A 19,641-nucleotide genomic window follows, 5' to 3' on the forward strand; every position below is an offset into this window, starting at 1 on the left:
TCTTTTGAAGTGTGGTTGAAGTGCTTGATTCCAGAATGTTTGCAAATCTTTCCATTTTGTCTGTTCAGGGACAAAAAGATTCGCTGTAGTAAATGACAGGTAACACCATTCAGATGGCAGCTTGGGAAAAAATATGGAATAAAGATCTAAAGTTCACTGCTTGTTATACATTAAAGGAAAGCTTCATGAAGATGTTTTATAGATGGTACATGACCCCCAGCAAATTCGCAAAAATGTACAACACAAATTCAAATATATGCTGGAGGTGCAAACAAGCTGAGGGAACAATGTACCACATGTGGTGGGGCTGTAAAAAAATTAAAAACTTTTTAGATACCATCTATGAGGAGCTTTAAAAAATGTTCAAACAAACATTTGCAAAAAACCCCAGATAGTTTTCCTCCTAGGCATTTTGTCAACAGACATCCCAAGTGATAAGAAGCGGGCATTTTTACAATAGCTGCAAGAATGTTGATTGCCAAAAATTGGAAGGGAAAGAAAATTCCAATTAAGGAGGAATGGCAGATAAAACTATTTGAGTACTTGGAACTTGCAAAGATTATTATTATTACTTTTTACCAACCACCAAAACACAAACAATGAAACTCTCCAGACAGCTGATACATTGGGTATACATATTCACTAATATTCAATAATAACATATTCAAATCAACCATACGTACACTTCTATATACCTTAACACTCCTCCTTCCACAAGGTTTATTCAACTTTTAACATTTTAATTGCCCCAAATTGTTCAAACCTACCCAAATTATTCAATATCTTCTCAAATCAATCCTCCTCTTTCTCACTGACCTTAAGCCCTTTCATTCCATGTATCTTCACAGTTAGGTATTCTAAAATTATAATATTATTCAGTTTTTCCCTCCATTGGTTCACCCCTAGCTCTTCTGCATTTTTCCAATTACTCGCTATAACCTGTCTGGCTGCAATTACCATCAATTTTACCCATTTACATTCCTCTTTTGTTTTTAACTCGGTACTACTCAGGGTAATAAGAACCATTAATTTAGCTATTTCCACATTCCTTCCCACAATTCCCGATATTTCTATACCAATCTGTTTCCAAAATTCATTAACTAACTGACACTCCCACCACATATGACTGTACGTTCCCATTACTCCACATTTCCTTCAGCAATTCTTACTTCCAGATTTTGTAATACGATATAACCTTACCAGTGTATAATACCATTCTTGTACCAGCTTCAACCCCTGTTCTGGATTATCCCAGAGGTTGCAACAAAGCATGGTTGCCAAAAGATTCTTTCCCAATCTTCATATAAAATCTGTTCCTGAGTATCTAACTTCCAATATTCTTTCAAACTTTCCTTTGGTGATTTCCCCTTGTTTAATAACACCTTATACAATTTTGAGACTATTTTGGCCCTATCTGTCCTATATCATTTCACTAATTCTTCAAAGGGCGTAATAATTCTTTTACTACATTTTTTGACTTCTTCTTTTAGCAGAGAGGAAATTTGTCTTTTCTGTAACCAATTAATCGTATTCCAAATACCACTTTCCTGTTCCAATGTACCTTCTGTTATATTCTCCATCTCCTCAATTGAGATCTCCTTTAATTTATCCCCTACCTCCTTTGGGATGAGCTCCCTTAACAGGGCCATTTTACCACAATACCACATTTTGGTAAGGGGAGAGAGGTCAGGAAAAAGCTCCCTTCTCTACTTCTCCCATACCCAGATGGACCCTGTAAATGTTGATATTTTATCTACTTCCCTTTTCCTTTTACTCCTATCAAATAATCTTATTTTCTCTCCTACTACTTCCAAATGCTTCCACTCAATACACCTCAAATCTTCCCCCTGTTCTCCCTCCAACCAAATCAGAAGGTGTCTCAGTTGGTAGGCTTCATAATATAAAACCAAATTAGGAATCCCCATCCTCCATCTTGGATCCTATGATACCTATATCTACCTGCTGTCCTTGGTTTCTTGGATGCAAAAACAAACCTAGTGATTTTCCCTTGCCACCCTTTCAATATCCTTTTTATTAAAAAATATTTTTTATTAAATTTCATATTTCCAAATTAAACACATCAAATCAATTAGTCCAAATTATAACAATACATATCATATAATCCAATTGTTTTCCAAATTATAAATTTTTGTGGGGGGTACCCATACTTCTTGATTGGCAGGAGTCCAATCCTCGAATATTTGTTCTGCTTCCATATGAAGAATGATGTTTCCAGTTTCCTCTTCTCAATACTTGTCATTACTCATTTTACGTTCCATTTTCCTCCAATATGCTCCGCAAGTGGGTTGAAAAAGACAGTCTTATTTGTATTTCTGTGTGGGCTTTATGCTGCTCTCTTCTAAATCACTCTCCTCCAACAGTCCTTCCCGCTCGAGCGAGTAATCGCCATTTTTGTCGTTCCGATGAAATACAGTCTAGAAACTCGCTCTTTAGCTTTTCCGACCTGTTGCATCATAAATTAGTCTTTTTCCAGGAGGGCTGCCCCTTCCAGTTCGCAATCTCCTCAAAAATAATAAGATGACAGAAGTAATCAGGAATCAAACAAATCAAAAGTTTAAAAAAGAATGGGAGTGTTACAGAGTGTATTTAGAAAAACATTGTTCCCAAGTAAAATCCTTAATGTGCTTCTATTAATTTTCGCAAATTATATGACAGACAGATAGTGTATTTCCTACAATACTGGTGAATTAAAAGGTAAAAAAGGAAGCAGTTAAAAAAGGAAGAAAGGACCCACAGTGAGGTAGTTGGAAGTCACATTGAAAGAGTAGGTTATTTATTGGCAATTTAATGTATAGGTGACATACGATGTAGAATCTTTTTATTATGTATTGGTGTTTCTCATTTTTTCCTCCCTCCCCTTTTTTTGTATTTTAGTTTATTTTGAATAACGAAGGGAATAGCTGTAATACTTAATAAAATCAATAAAGAGCATGGCAGGGGGAGGGGGGAGAGACAGTTTGCACCAAGGAAAAAGAATGATTCCCTATGAACTCCCATCAGACCATCTAAAGAAAAGTGTATTAGTTGAAGAAGAAGAGGAGTTTGGATTTGATATCCCACTTTATCACTACCCGAAGAAGTCTCAAAGCGGCTAACATTCTCCTTTCCCTTCCTCCCCCACAACAAACACTCTGTGAGGTGAGTGGGCCTGAGAGACTTCAAAGAAGTGTTACTAGCCCAAAGTCACCTAGCAGCTGCATGTGGAGGAGCGGAGACACGAACCTGGTTCACCAGATTACGAGTCCACTGCTCTTAACCAGTACACCACACTGGCTTTCATAATAGTGTTCTACTTGGAGTGAAGATGGCGAGGAACCTGTGGTCCTCCAACTGTAGTTAGTCTACAGTTCCTGTCATCCCACTAATGACCATTCTGCCTGGAGATGATGAGAGTTGGATTTCAGTACAGTGGTACCTCGGGTTAAGTACTTAATTCGTTCTGGAGGTCTGTTCTTAACCTGAAACTGTTCTTAACCTGAAGCACCACTTTAGCTAATGGGGCCTCTTGCTGCTGCCGCACCACCGGAGCATGTTTTCTGTTCTTATCCTGAAGCAAAGTTCTTAACCTGAAGCACTATTTCTGGGTTAGCAGAGGCTGTAACCTGAAGCGTATGTAACCTGAAGCGTATGTAACCCGAGGTACCACTGTACCTAGAAAGACTCAATTTGAGGTCCATTTTATACCCCCAAATCCACATTCCTGATGTCACTCATAAAGAATTTGCAAACTAAGGAGAACTTTCAAGAACTGAAAAACTGCACGTCTTAACAAGATAATGGGAGCAGTAAGATTATACACACAGATACACCTTGAAGTATTTATTACCTGTAGATTGGGACTGATAATATAAACTACCACAAAGAACATAGATAGCAGAGATTGCCATTGTTGCACAATTATTCTACGCTGACCAAGGGTTCTTTCAGATGTAGGGCCTTTAACACCAAGAAAATAGAGGAAATAGCACAGGTAACAGAGGGCAAAGGAATTGGGGAGGGCTAACATTCCTTTGCCCACACAGGATGAGGCTATAAAAATAGGGTTGAAATTGTGCAGAACCATCCGACGATCCTGCTTTGTTTTCGCCTCTTCCGCTTTTGCAGGTGAGTAGCCACATGCCCTTCACCCCTTCCTCACCCCCCCCCCCATTTTTTACATTTCTAGGAGACTTCAGGAGTTTCTTTTTCTTTTTACCTCCTCTAGGAAATTTCCAGTTGTTCATTTCCCTCCCACTTCAGCCTCTTTCTTTCCTTCCCTATCTTCCCATGTTCTCCTTTACCTATCCTGGTTTAGCATCAATTTTGCTCTGGCCCTTCACCCTGCAGGCATTTCTGGAGGAAGCTGGTTAACATTTCCCTGGTTATCATTTCACCTCCGTATTTATGGGAAGCAATTAATTTTCCACCTCTGCCTGCCCTTTTCTCAGATTGGGACTTTTCCATAAACCGCTCTGATCTTAGTCATTTTACAAAGGCTCTTGTGTCTACTTTGATTTTACCTGAATATTTATGGTCACTTTCAGCTAACACTGGATAGCAACATCACAAGCAGAGAGGTCTTGGTGCTGTCAAAAGGAACCTTTTCTTCGGACACAGGCTGTCGGGTTTTGGGCAGCACAGTGAAGAACAATGAGGGCTCCAGAATACGCTGATGCTGTGGAAATCTTGTTTCAGCACCAGTATGCATTTATGATCCCAAAGGTAAGATCTGTGATGGGTATAGTCTGCAAAGTTTAAAACTTGCAGGGACTTTCAAACCTTCAGCTTGTTAATGGATCATGGGCTTAGCCAGGATTTATGTTAGGGGGGCGGCGGCTGCAGGACACATTCCTGTCATCGCCCTCTGCTTGGCTCTGTCTAGTAGATTCGGAATGAAATGTCTCGACTGTTATGTATTCAGTGGTCTCTGTTTGCCTGAACTTGAGCCTGGACGAAGGATTCTGAGCTGCTGCATTCCGATTCAATATATGATATCCAATCACAGAACATTTCAGGATTTGGGCGACTGCCACTGGCCCTTCTTAAACTATGAGTTACAATTTGCAGCTTGGGAGTTTAGACAGCCAGTCACGTTGAGAGTGGGAGTGGCCCAGGCCTTCAGAAGCAGTTGCTTTGCCCCTGTTGTCCAGTTCTGCTAGGTCAATAATGGTAAAAAATCTGTCAAAATTGTCAGTCATTTGAAAACTAGGAAGCTAAATAAATAAAAAATAACATCAGGCAGTAGCTTTCATGTGGTAAACGAGTATATTTTGCAAAATTACAAAAAACCCAGCTTTTTAAATCTTAAGCTTTAAAAAAAATCTAAACTAAAACACGTTTTCTTGGATTTGCTGAAAACCTTTTCAGCACTTCCTTCTCAAATTCCTCCTTTTTCTAATCCAGTTTTTCTGTGCTCACTCAGTAAGCATAGCCCGTGGAGATGCTTCCCTGTTAGAGGAAGTGTCAACCTCTGCCCAAACCTGTTGTACCACTCTGAAACAAAAATTGGAAGAATTCTGTTCCCCTCAGTGCTTTTTGCCAGCATTTTCTACAGCAGGGATGAAGAACCAGTGGCCCTTCAGATGTTGTTGAATTCCAGTTCCCTTCAGCTCTGGTCAGCATGGCCAATGATCAGGGACAATGGGAGTCACAACCCACACCATCTGAAGGGCCACAATAATTTATGGTGACATTTTTGTTTGTTTCAAAAGCATCCTTCTAGAACTTCCTAACTATAGACCATTTTGAACTCTTTCCTTTTGTACTCCCTCACTCCTTTTTGCATCCAGATTATGTTTACTGCTTCTGAGCTTGGTGTATTTGATCTGCTGATGGAGTCCAAGGAACCGCTGACTTCAGTGACTATTGCCGAACGTCTGGGTACCAGTCCCTTTGGGATGGAGAGGCTGCTGGAGGCCTGTGTGAGCTTAAAGTACCTGCAAGCGGAGAGGAAGGACAACCAAAGTATGTATTACTTACATCTTAGCATCTCTGGGGGAGATCCCTAAGCAGTTAACCAAATTATCAAACCAAACCAAACCAAATCGTATAAACCAAAATCCAATGAATACAATCCAAGAAAGAGATCAGGAATACAGTAAATAAATTTATACCAGGAAACCAGAAGCTGAACAGAGTAGCATTCAAATAAGCCTGTCGAAACATCTGAGTTTTTAGGACACATTTGAAGCACACAGCAGACAGAACTTCCCAAATCACTTTGGAGAGTATTCAAGAGGAAAAGCTTGTTTCTTTAAAGCATTGTTACCCTACTCTTCAGCAATAATAAAAAAAGCTTTCCCACTGAGCTGTAGTTATTTCCCCTTTTTTTGCAGCTGCAGTGTTGTATAAACTTTAAACAGGTTACAGGTGGTTTTTTTTGGGGGGGGGGGGTTTCATGCCGCCATGCCTGTCATTTCATGCATTTTGTTCCTGCATAATTGGGAAGGGCTTTGGGCTGTGGAGATCATTGCAAAAAAAAAACCACAACATTAATCTTTTGTCCCTTTTCTTTTTAAGCTCTTTATGGAAACACCGACCTTGCCAATCTCTACCTTGCCAAATCAAGCTTGAAGTCTCAGTATCATTCCTTGAAGTTCAGTTCTGAATTTATCTATATGGGTATGCAGTACTTGGCTGATTCTGTGAGGTGAGGAGAAGGATATCGCTAAAGTAGGAAACTGCCACCTAAAGATGTGCCACAGTGCCGAGGCTGGTTAGCTCCATTGCCCAGATGCAACTACAGTGGTACCTCGGGTTACATATGCTTCAGGTTACATACACTTCAGGTTACACACTCCGCTAACCCAGAAATAGTACCTCGGGTTAAGAACTTTGCTTCAGGATGAGAACAGAAATTGAGCTCCGGTGGTGCGGCAGCAGCGGGAGCCCCTATTAGCTAAAGTGGTGCTTCAGGTTAAGAACAGCTTCAGGTTAAGAACGGACCTCCGGAATGAATTAAGTACTTAACCCGAGGTACCACTGTATTAGGGACGCGGGTGGCGCTGTGGGTAAAACCTCAGCGCCTAGGACTTGCCGATCAGAAGGTCAGCGGTTCGAATCCCTGCGATGGGGTGAGCTCCCGTCTTTCGGTCCCAGCTCCTGCCCACCTAGCAGTTCGAAAGCACCCCTAAGTGCAAGTAGATAAATAGGTACCGCTTTATAGCGGGAAGGTAAATGGCGTTTCTGTGTGCTGCACTGGTGCCGGCTCGCCAGAGCAGCTTCGTCACGCTGGCCACGTGACCCGGAAGTGTCTCTGGACAACGCTGGCCCCCGGCCTCTTTGAGTGAGATGGGCGCACAACCCTAGAGTCGGACACGACTGGCCCGTATGGGCAGGGGTACCTTTACCTTTCCATACCAGGGCTGACTCCAGATGAGCAGCTCATAGTGCTTCCCTTTCTGTTGCTCATCTGTTGAAAGGTACAGGCAGAACTGCAACTGCTTTTTGACTCTGCTGGGGCAGCATTGTGCCTTTTCTCTGTCTGCATGTTGCTGGCATCTGTCTACAGCAGCTGCCCTGACATAACTGTTGTGGGTGGAGTTCACGGTCTCCCTTGTGCAGAGTGCCTTTTCAGGACCCCCGTTGATTGGCTTAAAATTAATCTCTTAATATCTGCTAAACCACTTACCAGAGATTTTAAGTGAATGAGGAATATTGTGCCCCGTCGCAAAAAATACTACGATTTTACTTTAAACGATGATTGGAAAGAGCAACACTGCAATTAGGCATGTTGCTAAAATGGAAGCGAAAGGGGTTTTCTTTTGTAGTGTAGCATTCTTCTTTTTATATATTTTTGTAGTATAAGTTATTTTATTTTGCTTATATTCAAACTGTTAGTTTTAATTGTATGTTGATAAATTTAGGTCACTGTTTAATGTTTGGTTTTCTGTTACTTTTAATTAATAATTTATATTGTTTTATGTTAACTGCTTAGAAGTCTAAGAATATATACGTACATCCAGGTGAAATTGGTTCAATTCTTCTCTGGTGACTAATTTGAGATTTAAAAATAGATTTGGAATCACTGAGATATGTAAGCTACTCAGAGAACTCTGGTTACATGGTGGTATATACATGTCATGAACAAACAAACCTGTGATTGTTAGTCAACCTTGACAACACATATAATTTTTTTAATGTACTTTATTTGGCAATATTTATATGTTGCTTAATTTAAAAAAACCCTCTAAACTGTTTATACAATAGTATAAATCTTTCATTAAAAAGACAGATAACATGATAATGGTATGAGTGTGTGTGCGCCACTCAGTTTTCATTTAATTAAAACAAATATTCTTTTCCAGAGAAGGAAAGAGTCAGACTGATAGAGTATATGGCATTTCAGGAAACGATTGCTTTGATGCTCTTAACAGGTAAAAAAAATAAAAATAAAAGGTTTTCTAGATCTTGATTTTGGAAGAATGGAGGAAACCTGGGATGCTTCTTGTCAAAGTGACCATTGCCGTTGCAATTTGTGTGAAACATATTGCTTGCTTGTATTCACAGTTCCAGTGTTTTCTCTATTCATTGTTGAAATGCCCCTCTCCAAATGTTATCAGATTATTGGGAAATTTCTTACCACATGCCAAACTTGGGTTCCTGTTTTATGCATGTGTGAGGGTGACGTCTGCAACCAGGGCTTATATTATGCAGCTTAGTTGTGCAGAATATCCTGGTTTGCCTCCACTATGCTCCAGTATTGAAGCATAATTGCATCTGGTCTCCACAAATGGCTTTTTCAGAGTCTTATCATGGGTACAATGCAGTTTGCCATTATCCAGAGATCAGTCTATGCTCAGACCAGATGCATCTGCACCTCATTTTGGGTATGTGCATCAGGATATTGCATTGGAATTACAGTGGTGCCTCGCAAGACAAAATTTATTCATTCTGCGAATTTTTTCGTCTTGTGAATTTTTCGTCTTGCGAAGCACGGTTTCCCATAGGAAATGCATTGACGGTTTCCCATAGGAATGCATTGACGGTTTTAAGAAAAAGGCACAAGACGTTTTCGTCTTGTGAAGCAAGCCCATAGGGAAATTCGTCTTGCAAAGCAACTCAAAAAACAAAAAACTCTTTCGTGTTGCGAGTTTTTCGTCTTGTGAGGCATTCGTCTTGCAAGGTACCACTGTAGATGTTCAAGCTCTCGTTACTGGTGGAGCACAGAGGTCCTGTGCCAATTAACAACTCCTGAAGTTGGAATGTTGTGATAGTTGGGAAAGAGAATCTGAAAGCATGTGTCAGAAAATGTCAAGGGTTGCTGATGAGGAAGATAAAAGACTCCATTTCAGCCCTTCGTTGCGTTCAGGGGTCCTGAATGGACAGTGTTAAGGATTCATTAGAGAGAATATCCCCTCTCTCCTCCCTCTTTCTCTGTGTTAAATCCTTAACAGGCGATATCATTTATTGGCATTTGTATACAACTTAACTATAATATAGATTAAAAATGCACACACAATATTTATTCAGATATGATTAAGGAGCCAAATATTCAAAGATCTTGTGCAGAATGCAACCAGCGATGCAACATGTTTAGGGAAGTAATTCAGACAGATACAGTTACGTTCTCAGATTTTAATTTGTTACATTAATGCAAGAGACAAAGCACTTCATTCACTAGCTTCAGTTGTGTCTTCATGATGGGTGAAAGTTTTCATTTCATTGTGCCGTAGCTCAAAGTTCCTGCATTGTAAACCTGCACGTGACACGATGACTGTCTCACTTTGTTTTGTTTTGTTGTGTGTGGGTTTTTTTTAAAAAGTCTGTAAAAAATAAAAGAGGGACGAGACTATTGCAAAGTGTAATAAGAAGAATGTTGAAGTTTTGACATGCTCTAAATTGGGAAGTGGGGTTTAACCAAAGAAGTAGGTTATGGAAGTGCATGGAACAGCTGTGCCAATGCTGAGCAAACAAACCATTCTGAGGTATTGATAAATTATAGGAACCTATGATGCGGGTGGTGCTGTGGGTTAAACCACAGAGCCTAGGACTTGCCGATCAGAAGGTTAGCGGTTCGAATCCCCGCAACAGGGTGAGCTCCCATTGCTCGGTCCCTGCTCCTGCCAACCTAGCAGTTCGAAAGCACATCAAAGTGCAAGTAAATAAACAGGTACTGCTCCGGCGGGAAGGTAAACGGCGTTTCCGTGCGCTGCTCTGGTTTGCCAGAAGCGGCTTAGTCATGCTGGCCACATGACCCTGTACGCCAGCTCCCTCGGCCAATAAAGTGAGATGAGTGCCGCAACCCCAGAGTCAGTCACAACTGGACCTAACGGTCAGGGGTCCCTTTACCTTTGCCTATAAGAGGTATTAATGAATTATAGGAACATCATTAATTAATTAAATTTGTATGCTGCCCTTCTTCCAAAGATCAGAGTGGTTCACAACATAAAAATATAAAATGAGATCACAAAATGCATAATAAAACAAAACCAAAACAAGCCAATCACCCCCTTCCCATAAACACATTTAAAATGCCATGGAATGTTTAATCTGCCTGGTTTGAGAAATGTTTTTGCCCAGTGCCTAAAGCTTTAGTAATGCAGGCAGTGGGTGAGCCTCCCTAGGGAGAGCAGGGAGCCACCACAGAAAAGGCCTGTTCTCATGTTGCTGCCCTCCAGCATCTCATGTGATCAGGTGATGATCACAGGGTCTGGGTTGCTTTGTATGGGGAGAGGCGGTTCTTGAGGTATTGCAGTCCAGAGCTGTTAAGATTTTATAGGTAAAATCAGCACTTTAAAATTGGGTCCAGAAACTAATTGGCAGCCAGTGCAGTCAGGCCAGGATCAGTATGATATGCTCACAATCTGCCCCTTGGTATAAGTGGGGAATAACAGGATCGGACCAAAGAAAATAAAATCTACCAACAGGGGTGAACATTTTTAGAATTGCTAAACGTCTACATGCAGCTAACAATGGGAAAGCGAGAGCATTTTGTGGAATATCGCTCTAGTCTGGAAGCAATTTCTGTATGAAACATTCATGTCTTTTACATGCCAATGCAATTTTGAATTACTAGATCCGAGAGTGGGCTGCAAAAAATCTTCATGGGTGCTATGCATGCAAAGTGGCATCTGTTTGGCCGAGAAATTATGACTGCATTTGATCTTTCGCCTTTCCCACTTGTTTGTGATGTGGGAGGTAAGTGCTGTAAATTCCACAATATCGTCCTTTACTACTAGCTCAAAATCATAAAGCAGGAAGAATAGAAATGAGAAAGTGCTACAGGTGTGTTTCTGATTTGTGAAGGGAAGGCAAAAATGGGTGGAGTGGATAACACTCAAAGTTGAAAGTGTCCATGACTGTGAGTGATGGAGAAAGCCAAGCAGGAAGAACGTTGCAAAACAAGAGAATGAATTAGACAAATAGAAACTCATTAACATCTTTCAAACAACAGCACTTTGATGCTACTTGTGTTTAGTCTTGCAGTATCAAGAGCAATGGGAGAAACAGGGTTTGTCCGCACTGGAGATTACTGTGCATTTGCAGCTGTTTGCATCCTCATTTAATTTGTGTAGCCCACATGATGAAATGGTCTAACAACAGATGAAATGCTCTAACAGCTGGAATCTACATGCTTTTCTCCTGGAAATTTGGTACTTAATTGGCATAAAAGAACTGACAAATTAGAAAGTGGGAGAAGCACACAAGCAAATGCCTTCTCCATGGGTCCTTCCTTATTTCAGACATCATGGTATATCATGGTATATATTGTGATGTTTAGCTGGTGATAATCATACTGTTGAAAACCAGACATCATTCAACCCTAAGTTGCCAGTCACCTATCTGATGTGCTACTCTTAAATTTTTGCACAGGGGTGTTTGGATAAAGCTTTGAGGTGCACAACATTTTCATTTTTTCTTTGTTCTCCCTTCAAGGATGTACTGGGGCATGTGCCAAGGAATATATTTCATTATATCCAAATTCTACAGTGACAGTTTTAGACCTACCTGAAATAGTGGAACAAGCAAAAAACCATTATGTGTCCTCGCAAGATCACCAGATTACTTTCCATAAAGGTAAACTGTGTTTTCCCAAGAGCCTACATTGGTTCGATCATTCTTCTTTTAACAAGCAAGATAGCAAAACTCTAGGGTAGGAATCGGGTTCTGTGCTCCTCCAAAGCCTATTGAACTACGGCTGCCAGCATCCCTGACAATTGGCCATTCTGACTGGGACTGATGGGAGTTGGGAGTTGGGAGTCCAACATCATCTGAAGTCCACAGATTCCTCATCCATGCACTAGAAGAAACAGCAGGCAGCAGCTGGGCCTTAATAACTGTTGATTTCTGAAAGATACAGTGAGGTATTACTGCATTCCTTTAAGAAAATATGCTTATTTTCTACCTATTCTATTACAGGGGACTTTTTTAAAGACCCAATTCCAGAAGCTGACCTCTACATTTTGACTAGGGTCCTGCACGACTGGCCTGATGAGAAGTGTGTGCAGCTACTAACCAGACTGCACAATGCCTGCAAACCTGGTATGTGTATTTATACAGTGAACAGATCAATGAACAGTGCAAAGATGGGGCAGGAGTAACCAAGGGCAGAAGCCCAAGAGAGCCTCTCACATACCCTTCGTTGCCCAACTACAACACAACAGCCCCTCAGTGCTGCCAATGGGTAGCTGCCACTGCCCTTCCACTTACTCCTGCCTCTCCAGATGGGAGGGGACCTGGGATGCACTAAAGCAACTGCATTTCAAACGCTTCTTATGTTACTTACAGTGTAAAGATGGTCAACACTCCCTCTTGACTCTGCAGATTCTGCTGGTCACTTACAACTCCAGTCCTAAGTGCCAAGCATCTAGGCATGTGTAGGGCTGCCATATATCCGGGTTTTCCCAGACAAATCTGGGAATCGAGTAGCAAAATGGTGCCTGATTTTCACTGAATCGGCAAAGTGTCTGTGAAAACCCGGACATATGGCAAGTGGGGCTATTGGCAATAAGACACACTTCAGCAGAGAAATTAAGGAACTTTATTAAGAGTAAAAGGTGGGGGGAAAGCAGGCAGAATGTCAAAACAGAATACAAAATAAACCCGAGCTCTGTGACTCTAAAATTGAACTAATCCTAGCCTGCTCGCTACAATAATGGGAGGCTCAGGCCTTTCTTCAGAGAAGGCAGAGTGACAGAAGAGCTAAAGGTACCATGGAAATTGGGCCCTTGTTACTCAAAGCCTTGCTGCACTGTCCCACATTTGCCCATGTCACTCGGGTTCAACTGCATCGCTTCTGATCATCCCAGAATGCTTGGATAAATTCAGATGAACTCTTTCCTTATGCAGTTTTGAACTAAGTAATCTGCTATTTTGGAAAGTGGTATGTCTTTCTGTCCATCTGTATTCTATGGGTTCAGCTGCCTTTCGAGATCAAACTTGGCACAAGGGTTACCAAACTGAGGGTGGCGGACTTAGCTGATGTTTGGGTGTCTGGTGCCATTTTGAATCAAGATGGCGAATTGAAAAAACACCCATTTGTTGGCATAGGTCCACCCACCTCTCAAGGTATCATCACCCAACTTGGCATGAGGGTTCCAGAGGTGGGGCGGCGGTCTTTGTTGATGTTTGGACAATGGGAGCCATTTTGAATCAAGATGGCAGGCTAAAACATGACTTTTGGCTCCCTGGGTCAGGTTGAAGCACTGAGTTGGTATGTGTGTGCATGTGTCTGTATGCAACCCTGAAATTCACAAACTACACTATCCATTTGAAAATCATAATATTTTTTGGTTTCTTTGAATTCCTGGACAGTGTCGCGCATTTTCTGCTAATGATATATATCTTTGTCCTAACTTGGTGAAACGTATTTTGAAACAGGTGGTGGAGTGTTAACAGTGGAAATGGTCCTCAATGAAGATAGAAAGGGGCCGGTAAGGTGCCAACTATACTCTGTGATTATGCTGCTTCTTACCGAAGGCCAAGAACGAACCGCATCAGAGTACAATGCGCTGCTTAGCGCAGCTGGATTCAAAGAGATTCAACAAAAGAAAACAAGCTTCTATGATGCCATTTTAGCAAGAAAATAATATTGACTGTACTTCATTCTTCTTCAATTCAATACGCTTCAGGTTGCAGACTCCGCTAACCCAGAAATAGTGCTTCAGGTTAAGAACTTTGCTTCAGGATGAGAACAGAAATCGGGCTCCAGCTGCGCGGCAGCGGCAGTAGGCTCCATTAGCTAAAGTGGTGCTTCAGGTTAAGAACAGTTTCAGGTTAAGAACAGACCTCCAGAACGAATTAAGTACTTAACCTGAGGTACCACTGTATTTATTTCACAAATTGTAATATCCCTTGCAGTAAGATACTCCCTTGAATAGTTTTGTTCGATTCAGGATAGTTTGGAAGAAGGACTTTTTTTTCAGCTGGAACTCCAGCACCTCTCAGATGGGTCGGTTGCCATTATAAGAGAACAAGGGAGGTGTTCAGTGTGAGTTCCAGCACCTCTTTTTCTAGAAAAATAGCACTGCTTAGAAGCATTCCAGTATTGCCTCTCCCAGTCAGTTTATGCCTTTTTGGATAGAGACCAGTCTTTGCTTATGTTAATCTGAATAAAAAATTGCTATGTGTATTGAGTGATACATAATCTCTGTGGAGGATCAAATAGCTGTGGAAGGCCTGAAGTTTACTGAACTTGTTTTCACATGAAAGGATTTTGACTAGAAACAGGCAGCTCCCAGTTCTGGGATTTGAGCTGTGTAATACCTCTGGATGGGTTATGCACCCTTCTTTGAAGGACCAGGTATGAAGATCCATCATTGTCACTAGAGGCCCAGGTGACCTCTGGGGTGCTCTTTACCAACTTTGGTTGGTGTACCAGCTACAACAGTCCTAGCAAGGAGGTATCATTTCCTCCAACATTCCTCAGATGAAAAGGGGAACAGTCCATCTCCATCATTGTCACTGCTTGAGCATTTCCTCCTAGTCGAGTACAAAAGTTATTAGAGGAAACACACAAAACTGTAGTATTTAAACACAGAAATCTTTGAATTTTTGTATTGCATTTAGGGAAGCCTAAGGGGGAAAAGAAAACCCCAAATCAATAAATACCACTAACTGGGTGTACACATACACAACATTAACAATAAATAGAACATAATAAAAATAAACATTATTATAAATAAAAACAGCATGGGTGAAATGTCTTTATTACCAAACAATTCCTCTTCATTGCTATTGGATTTGACCTGGAGGATTTGACCTGGCATGTGTAACAGAGACTTGGTTGGATGAAGCTGATGGGCCTGTTCTTGCCGCTGCTTGTCCACCAGGTTTCTCTTACGCACAGCAACCCAGGCCTTGTGGGCGGGGAGGGGGGGTTGCAGTGATTTTTAGGAAGTCATTAGTTTGCACCAGGCGTCCTATTGGGAAGACCCAGTTTTCTGAGTGCATGTTCTGGAAGTTGGGCAATAGGGGCAGTACAGGATTCCTTCTGGTGTACCGACCTCCCCGCTGCACCAAGGATTCCCTGCCTGAGCTGCTTCAGGTCGTGGCGGATGTCCTCCTGGAGACACCTAGCTTGGTTGTCCTAGGGGATTTTAATATCCATGCCGACACGACCTTACAAGGGGCCGCTCGGGACTTCGTGGAAAGCATGGCCTCCATGGGGCTGTCCCTGAATAAGTTTGGCCCAACCCATAGCCGCGGACATGCCTTGGACCTGGTGTTTACCTCAATGGATGTTGGTGATCTGACACTAAGTAAAAGCGAAACAAAAGAAGTGCCATGGTCAGACCACTTCCTGGTGCAACTTGACTTCTCCGCAACCCTTCCCCTCTGCAGGGAGGTGGGACCGATTCGGATGGTCCGCCCCCGCCACTTAATGGATCCAAATGGTTTCCAGAGAGTGGTAGGGGATGCTTTATCCCATGTTGATGGCCTTTCAGCTGATTCCCTGGTGGCCCGCTGGAATGTGGAGTTAACCAGGGCTATTGACTGTTTGGCTCCGAAGCGCCCTCTCCGATTGCATGGAGCCCGGACAGCCCCGTGGTTTTCCACGGATCTGAGGGCAATGAAACAATCGTTGAGACGGCTAGAGCGCCGGTGGCGGAGGACCCATTCTGAAGCTGACCGGACACAGGTTAGAGCTCAATGTCGAGCCTACCAAGTGGCAGTAGCGACGGCGAAGAAGACTTTCTTCACCGCCTCTATTGCATCTGCAGAAAACAGCAGCAGGAGACTTTTTCAGGTGGTCCGCAATCTAGCGGAACCACCTGCTACATCAGGGCCCAGTACGGGCCACATGATCTCCTGCAATGATTTTGCAAAGTTTTTTGCAGATAAAGTCGCTCAGATTCGGGAAGAGGTCGATGCCACCGTGGGAGCAGGGCCAGGGCGGGAGAGTGCTAGAGTCCTGTCTAGTCAAATTGCGTGGGATCAATTCCAATCTGTTACCTCCGAGGATGTGGACAGGCTGCTTGGACGAGTGAAACCAACCACCTGTCTCCTTGATCCTTGCCCATCCTGGCTTATAAAAGCTAGCTGGGAAGGGCTGGGCGATGGGCTTCGTGGGGTGGTGAATGCTTCCCTCCGTGAGGGAGTCTTCCCAGACCCGCTGAAAGAGGCGGTTATTAAACCGCTTCTTAAAAAACCATCTTTAGATGCGGCCACGATGGCCAACTATCGCCCAGTCTCAAATCTTCCATTCTTGGGCAAGGTGATTGAGCGAGTGGTGGCTGAACAACTCCAGGCACGCCTGGAAGAAGCGGACCATTTGGATCCCTTCCAGTCGGGATTCAGGCCTCATCACGGGACTGAAACTGCCTTGGTCGCACTGGTTGATGATCTCCGGCGGGCTAGGGACAAAGGTGAGAGCTGTTTCCTAGTTCTGCTGGATCTCTCAGCGGCGTTTGATACCATCGACCATAACATCCTTCTGGACCGTCTTGAGGGGCTGGGAGCTGGGGGTACTGTCATACAGTGGTTCCGCTCCTTCCTCCTGGGCCGTGTTCAGAAAGTTGTGGTGGGGGATGAGTGTTCAGACCCCTGGGCTCTCACTTGTGGGGTGCCTCAGGGTTCTGTCCTCTCCCCCATGCTTTTTAACATCTATATGCAGCCGCTGGGAGAGATCATCAGGAGGTTTGGGCTGGGTGTTCATCAGTATGCAGATGATACCCAGCTCTACCTCTCTTTCAAATCAGAACCAGTGAAGGCGGTGACGGTCCTGTGTGAGTGTCTGGAGGCGGTTGGAGGATGGATGGCGGCAAACAGATTGAGATTGAATCCTGACAAGACAGAAGTACTGTTTCTGGGGGACAGGAGGCGGGCAGGTGTGGAGGATTCCCTGGTCCTGAATGGGGTAACTGTGCCCCTGAAGGACCAGGTGCGCAGCCTGGGAGTCATTTTGGACTCACAGCTGTCCATGGAGGCACAGGTTAAATCCGTGTCCAGGGCAGCTGTGTACCAGCTCCATCTGGTACGTAGGCTGAGACCCTATCTGCCCACGGACTGCCTTGCCAGAGTGGTGCATGCTCTGGTTATCTCCCGCTTGGACTACTGCAATGCGCTCTACGTGGGGCTACCTTTGAAGGTGACCCGGAAACTACAACTAATCCAGAATGCAGCGGCCGACTGGTGACTGGGAGCAGCCGCCGAGACCATATAACACCGGTCTTGAAAGACCTACATTGGCTCCCAGTACGTTTCCGAGCACAATTCAAAGTGTTGGTGCTGACCTTTAAAGCCCTAAACGGCCTCAGTCCAGTATACCTGAAGGAGCGTCTCCACCCCCATCGCTCTACCCGGACACTGAGGTCCAGCACCGAGAGCCTTCTGGCGGTTCCCTCACTGCGAGAAGCCAAGTTACAGGGAACCAGGCAGAGGGCCTTCTCGGTAGTGGCGCCCTCCCTGTGGAACGCCCTCCCACCAGATGTCAAAGAGAACAACAACTACCAGACCTTTAGAAGACATCTGAAGGCAGCCCTGTTTAGGGAAGCTTTTAATGTTTGATGTATCACAGTATTTTAATATTCTTTTGGAAGCCGCCCAGAGTGGCTGGGGAGACCCAGCCAGATGGGCGGGGTATAAATAATAAATTATTATTATTATTATTATTATTATTATTATTATTATTATTGCTTCCACTTTCAACTGGAGTTTTTAACCAACAAAACTTCCTACTCTTAGGGAAAATTCATGCTGTTACTGAAGGCCATAATGTGAGCCCAGCCAATCCCCATTTCAGCTTAAGCTGGTTGAGAAATTTTCTCTTTTCTTGCTATGTCTGCCAATGTAGAGCAGGCCTGGAAAGCTGTGGCCATCCACATGCCACCAGACTACAACCCTCAGTGCCTCTGACCCCAAGCCATGCAGATTGGGGCTTCCCATTGACTGCCACGCTGCCCAGCTGCTGTCTGCACCTCTCAGCTCTTCCTCTCAGCTAAGGCAGAGCCCTGGGAACACAACCCACCGCTGTCTCCCATTAGGCTGTGTTGGGAATTTAGGACTCTGCATGACAAAGTAAGGAGCTGAGATGGCTTAAGGGTCCTGGCATTTTCAGGGAAGTTGGAGTCTCTGAGATAGGGTTGCTATGCTGCTGCATACATTGGTACCCTCCTAATTACACTACTGCAATGCTCTTTATGTGGGATTACCCTTGTGTCTGATTTGGAAGCTAGTCGGAAATTGTTCATTATCACATTTAGATCCCACCACCTTTTCTTCGAGAAGTTTAAGTTGATGTTCTCCCTACTTCCATTTTATTCTTGCAATGTTAGGTAGGTTAGGATGAGAGTTGTTAAAGGTGAGCTTCATGGTTGAGAGGAGATTTCAGCCATGCTGTGGCAGATCCCACCGCTAACCACCAATTAATATATGGCAGACTGGCCCTCTAACTACCCCCAGTTAAATATTGCAGGCCCACCGCATGGTACGCCAATTACACAAATATCTACAATTGAACACAAGCTATCTTGTGAGGGTCTTCTGTGAGGGAAAAATTGGTGATTTAGAGTCTTAGGCAGGAGTTGATCAAACAAGAAAAGTTTTGTTTACAAAAAGAAGTTTGGGTCAGGAGATGCATTCTTTCAGGTAGAAGTTAACCTGTTACTTAAAGCTCAATATAAAGATTTCACAGGCCTAAACACCGTAGTATATGCACAGCTTTTCTTAAACTTCAGTTGCTAAAAATCAGGTAGATGTTCCGGTTTCTAGAATGGGTGGTAAAATGTTTAACTCAATCTCTGTTACTTCATTCTCATTCCTTTACTTAGTTATGACAGGGGTTACAGTTAAATACTTTGGACACAGGACAGCTGCCTTCGCAGCCTAATACTTTGGTTCATGAGCGAGGGACACATTTTGCCAGTTAGCCACGCCTGAGGTATTGCAATTAGTATAACACACCCAGGGGATCACCTCACCCCTTGTTACTGGTTTGGGAGTTGTTTTTACCTAGAATAACTCTCTCTCTCTCTCTCTCTCCCCCCCCCAGCTAGAATGAGGCCCAGGTATCCTTAATTGACACAGGTTCTACCTCTCCTGGCTCAGATTGAGCCCTCCGGATGACTGTCTGTATACCTTCCTCAGACACTCAACCTAGTCTTCCTATCTAAGCTGTGAGGCTCTTTCCTCTTGCTATAGATCGTCTCTTCAGTGTAGATGTTCTACTCAAACCAAAAGCAGCTCTCCTCAGTCAAATCC

The 19,641-nt window shown here is 43.3% G+C and overlaps 1 protein-coding gene across 1 annotated transcript in view; it reads left to right on the forward strand.

The window, feature by feature from the left end:
* The first annotated feature begins 4,620 nt into the window (after positions 1-4,620).
* LOC310676848 (uncharacterized protein) overlaps positions 4,621-19,641 on the forward strand; it is a 45,229-nt gene continuing 30,208 nt past the window's right edge. Inside the window, exons 1-7 of the mRNA XM_083439025.1 lie at positions 4,621-4,722; positions 5,790-5,964; positions 6,520-6,649; positions 8,307-8,375; positions 11,018-11,139; positions 11,878-12,018; positions 12,361-12,483. Of these exons, the coding sequence (XP_083295151.1) occupies positions 4,651-4,722; positions 5,790-5,964; positions 6,520-6,649; positions 8,307-8,375; positions 11,018-11,139; positions 11,878-12,018; positions 12,361-12,483 (832 nt within the window). The 5' untranslated portion in view covers positions 4,621-4,650. The remainder of the gene's footprint in view (positions 4,723-5,789; positions 5,965-6,519; positions 6,650-8,306; positions 8,376-11,017; positions 11,140-11,877; positions 12,019-12,360; positions 12,484-19,641) is intronic.

Source organism: Podarcis tiliguerta (assembly GCF_965153285.1).
Source record: "Podarcis tiliguerta genome assembly, chromosome: 4".
Classification (NCBI taxonomy): domain Eukaryota; kingdom Metazoa; phylum Chordata; class Lepidosauria; order Squamata; family Lacertidae; genus Podarcis; species Podarcis tiliguerta.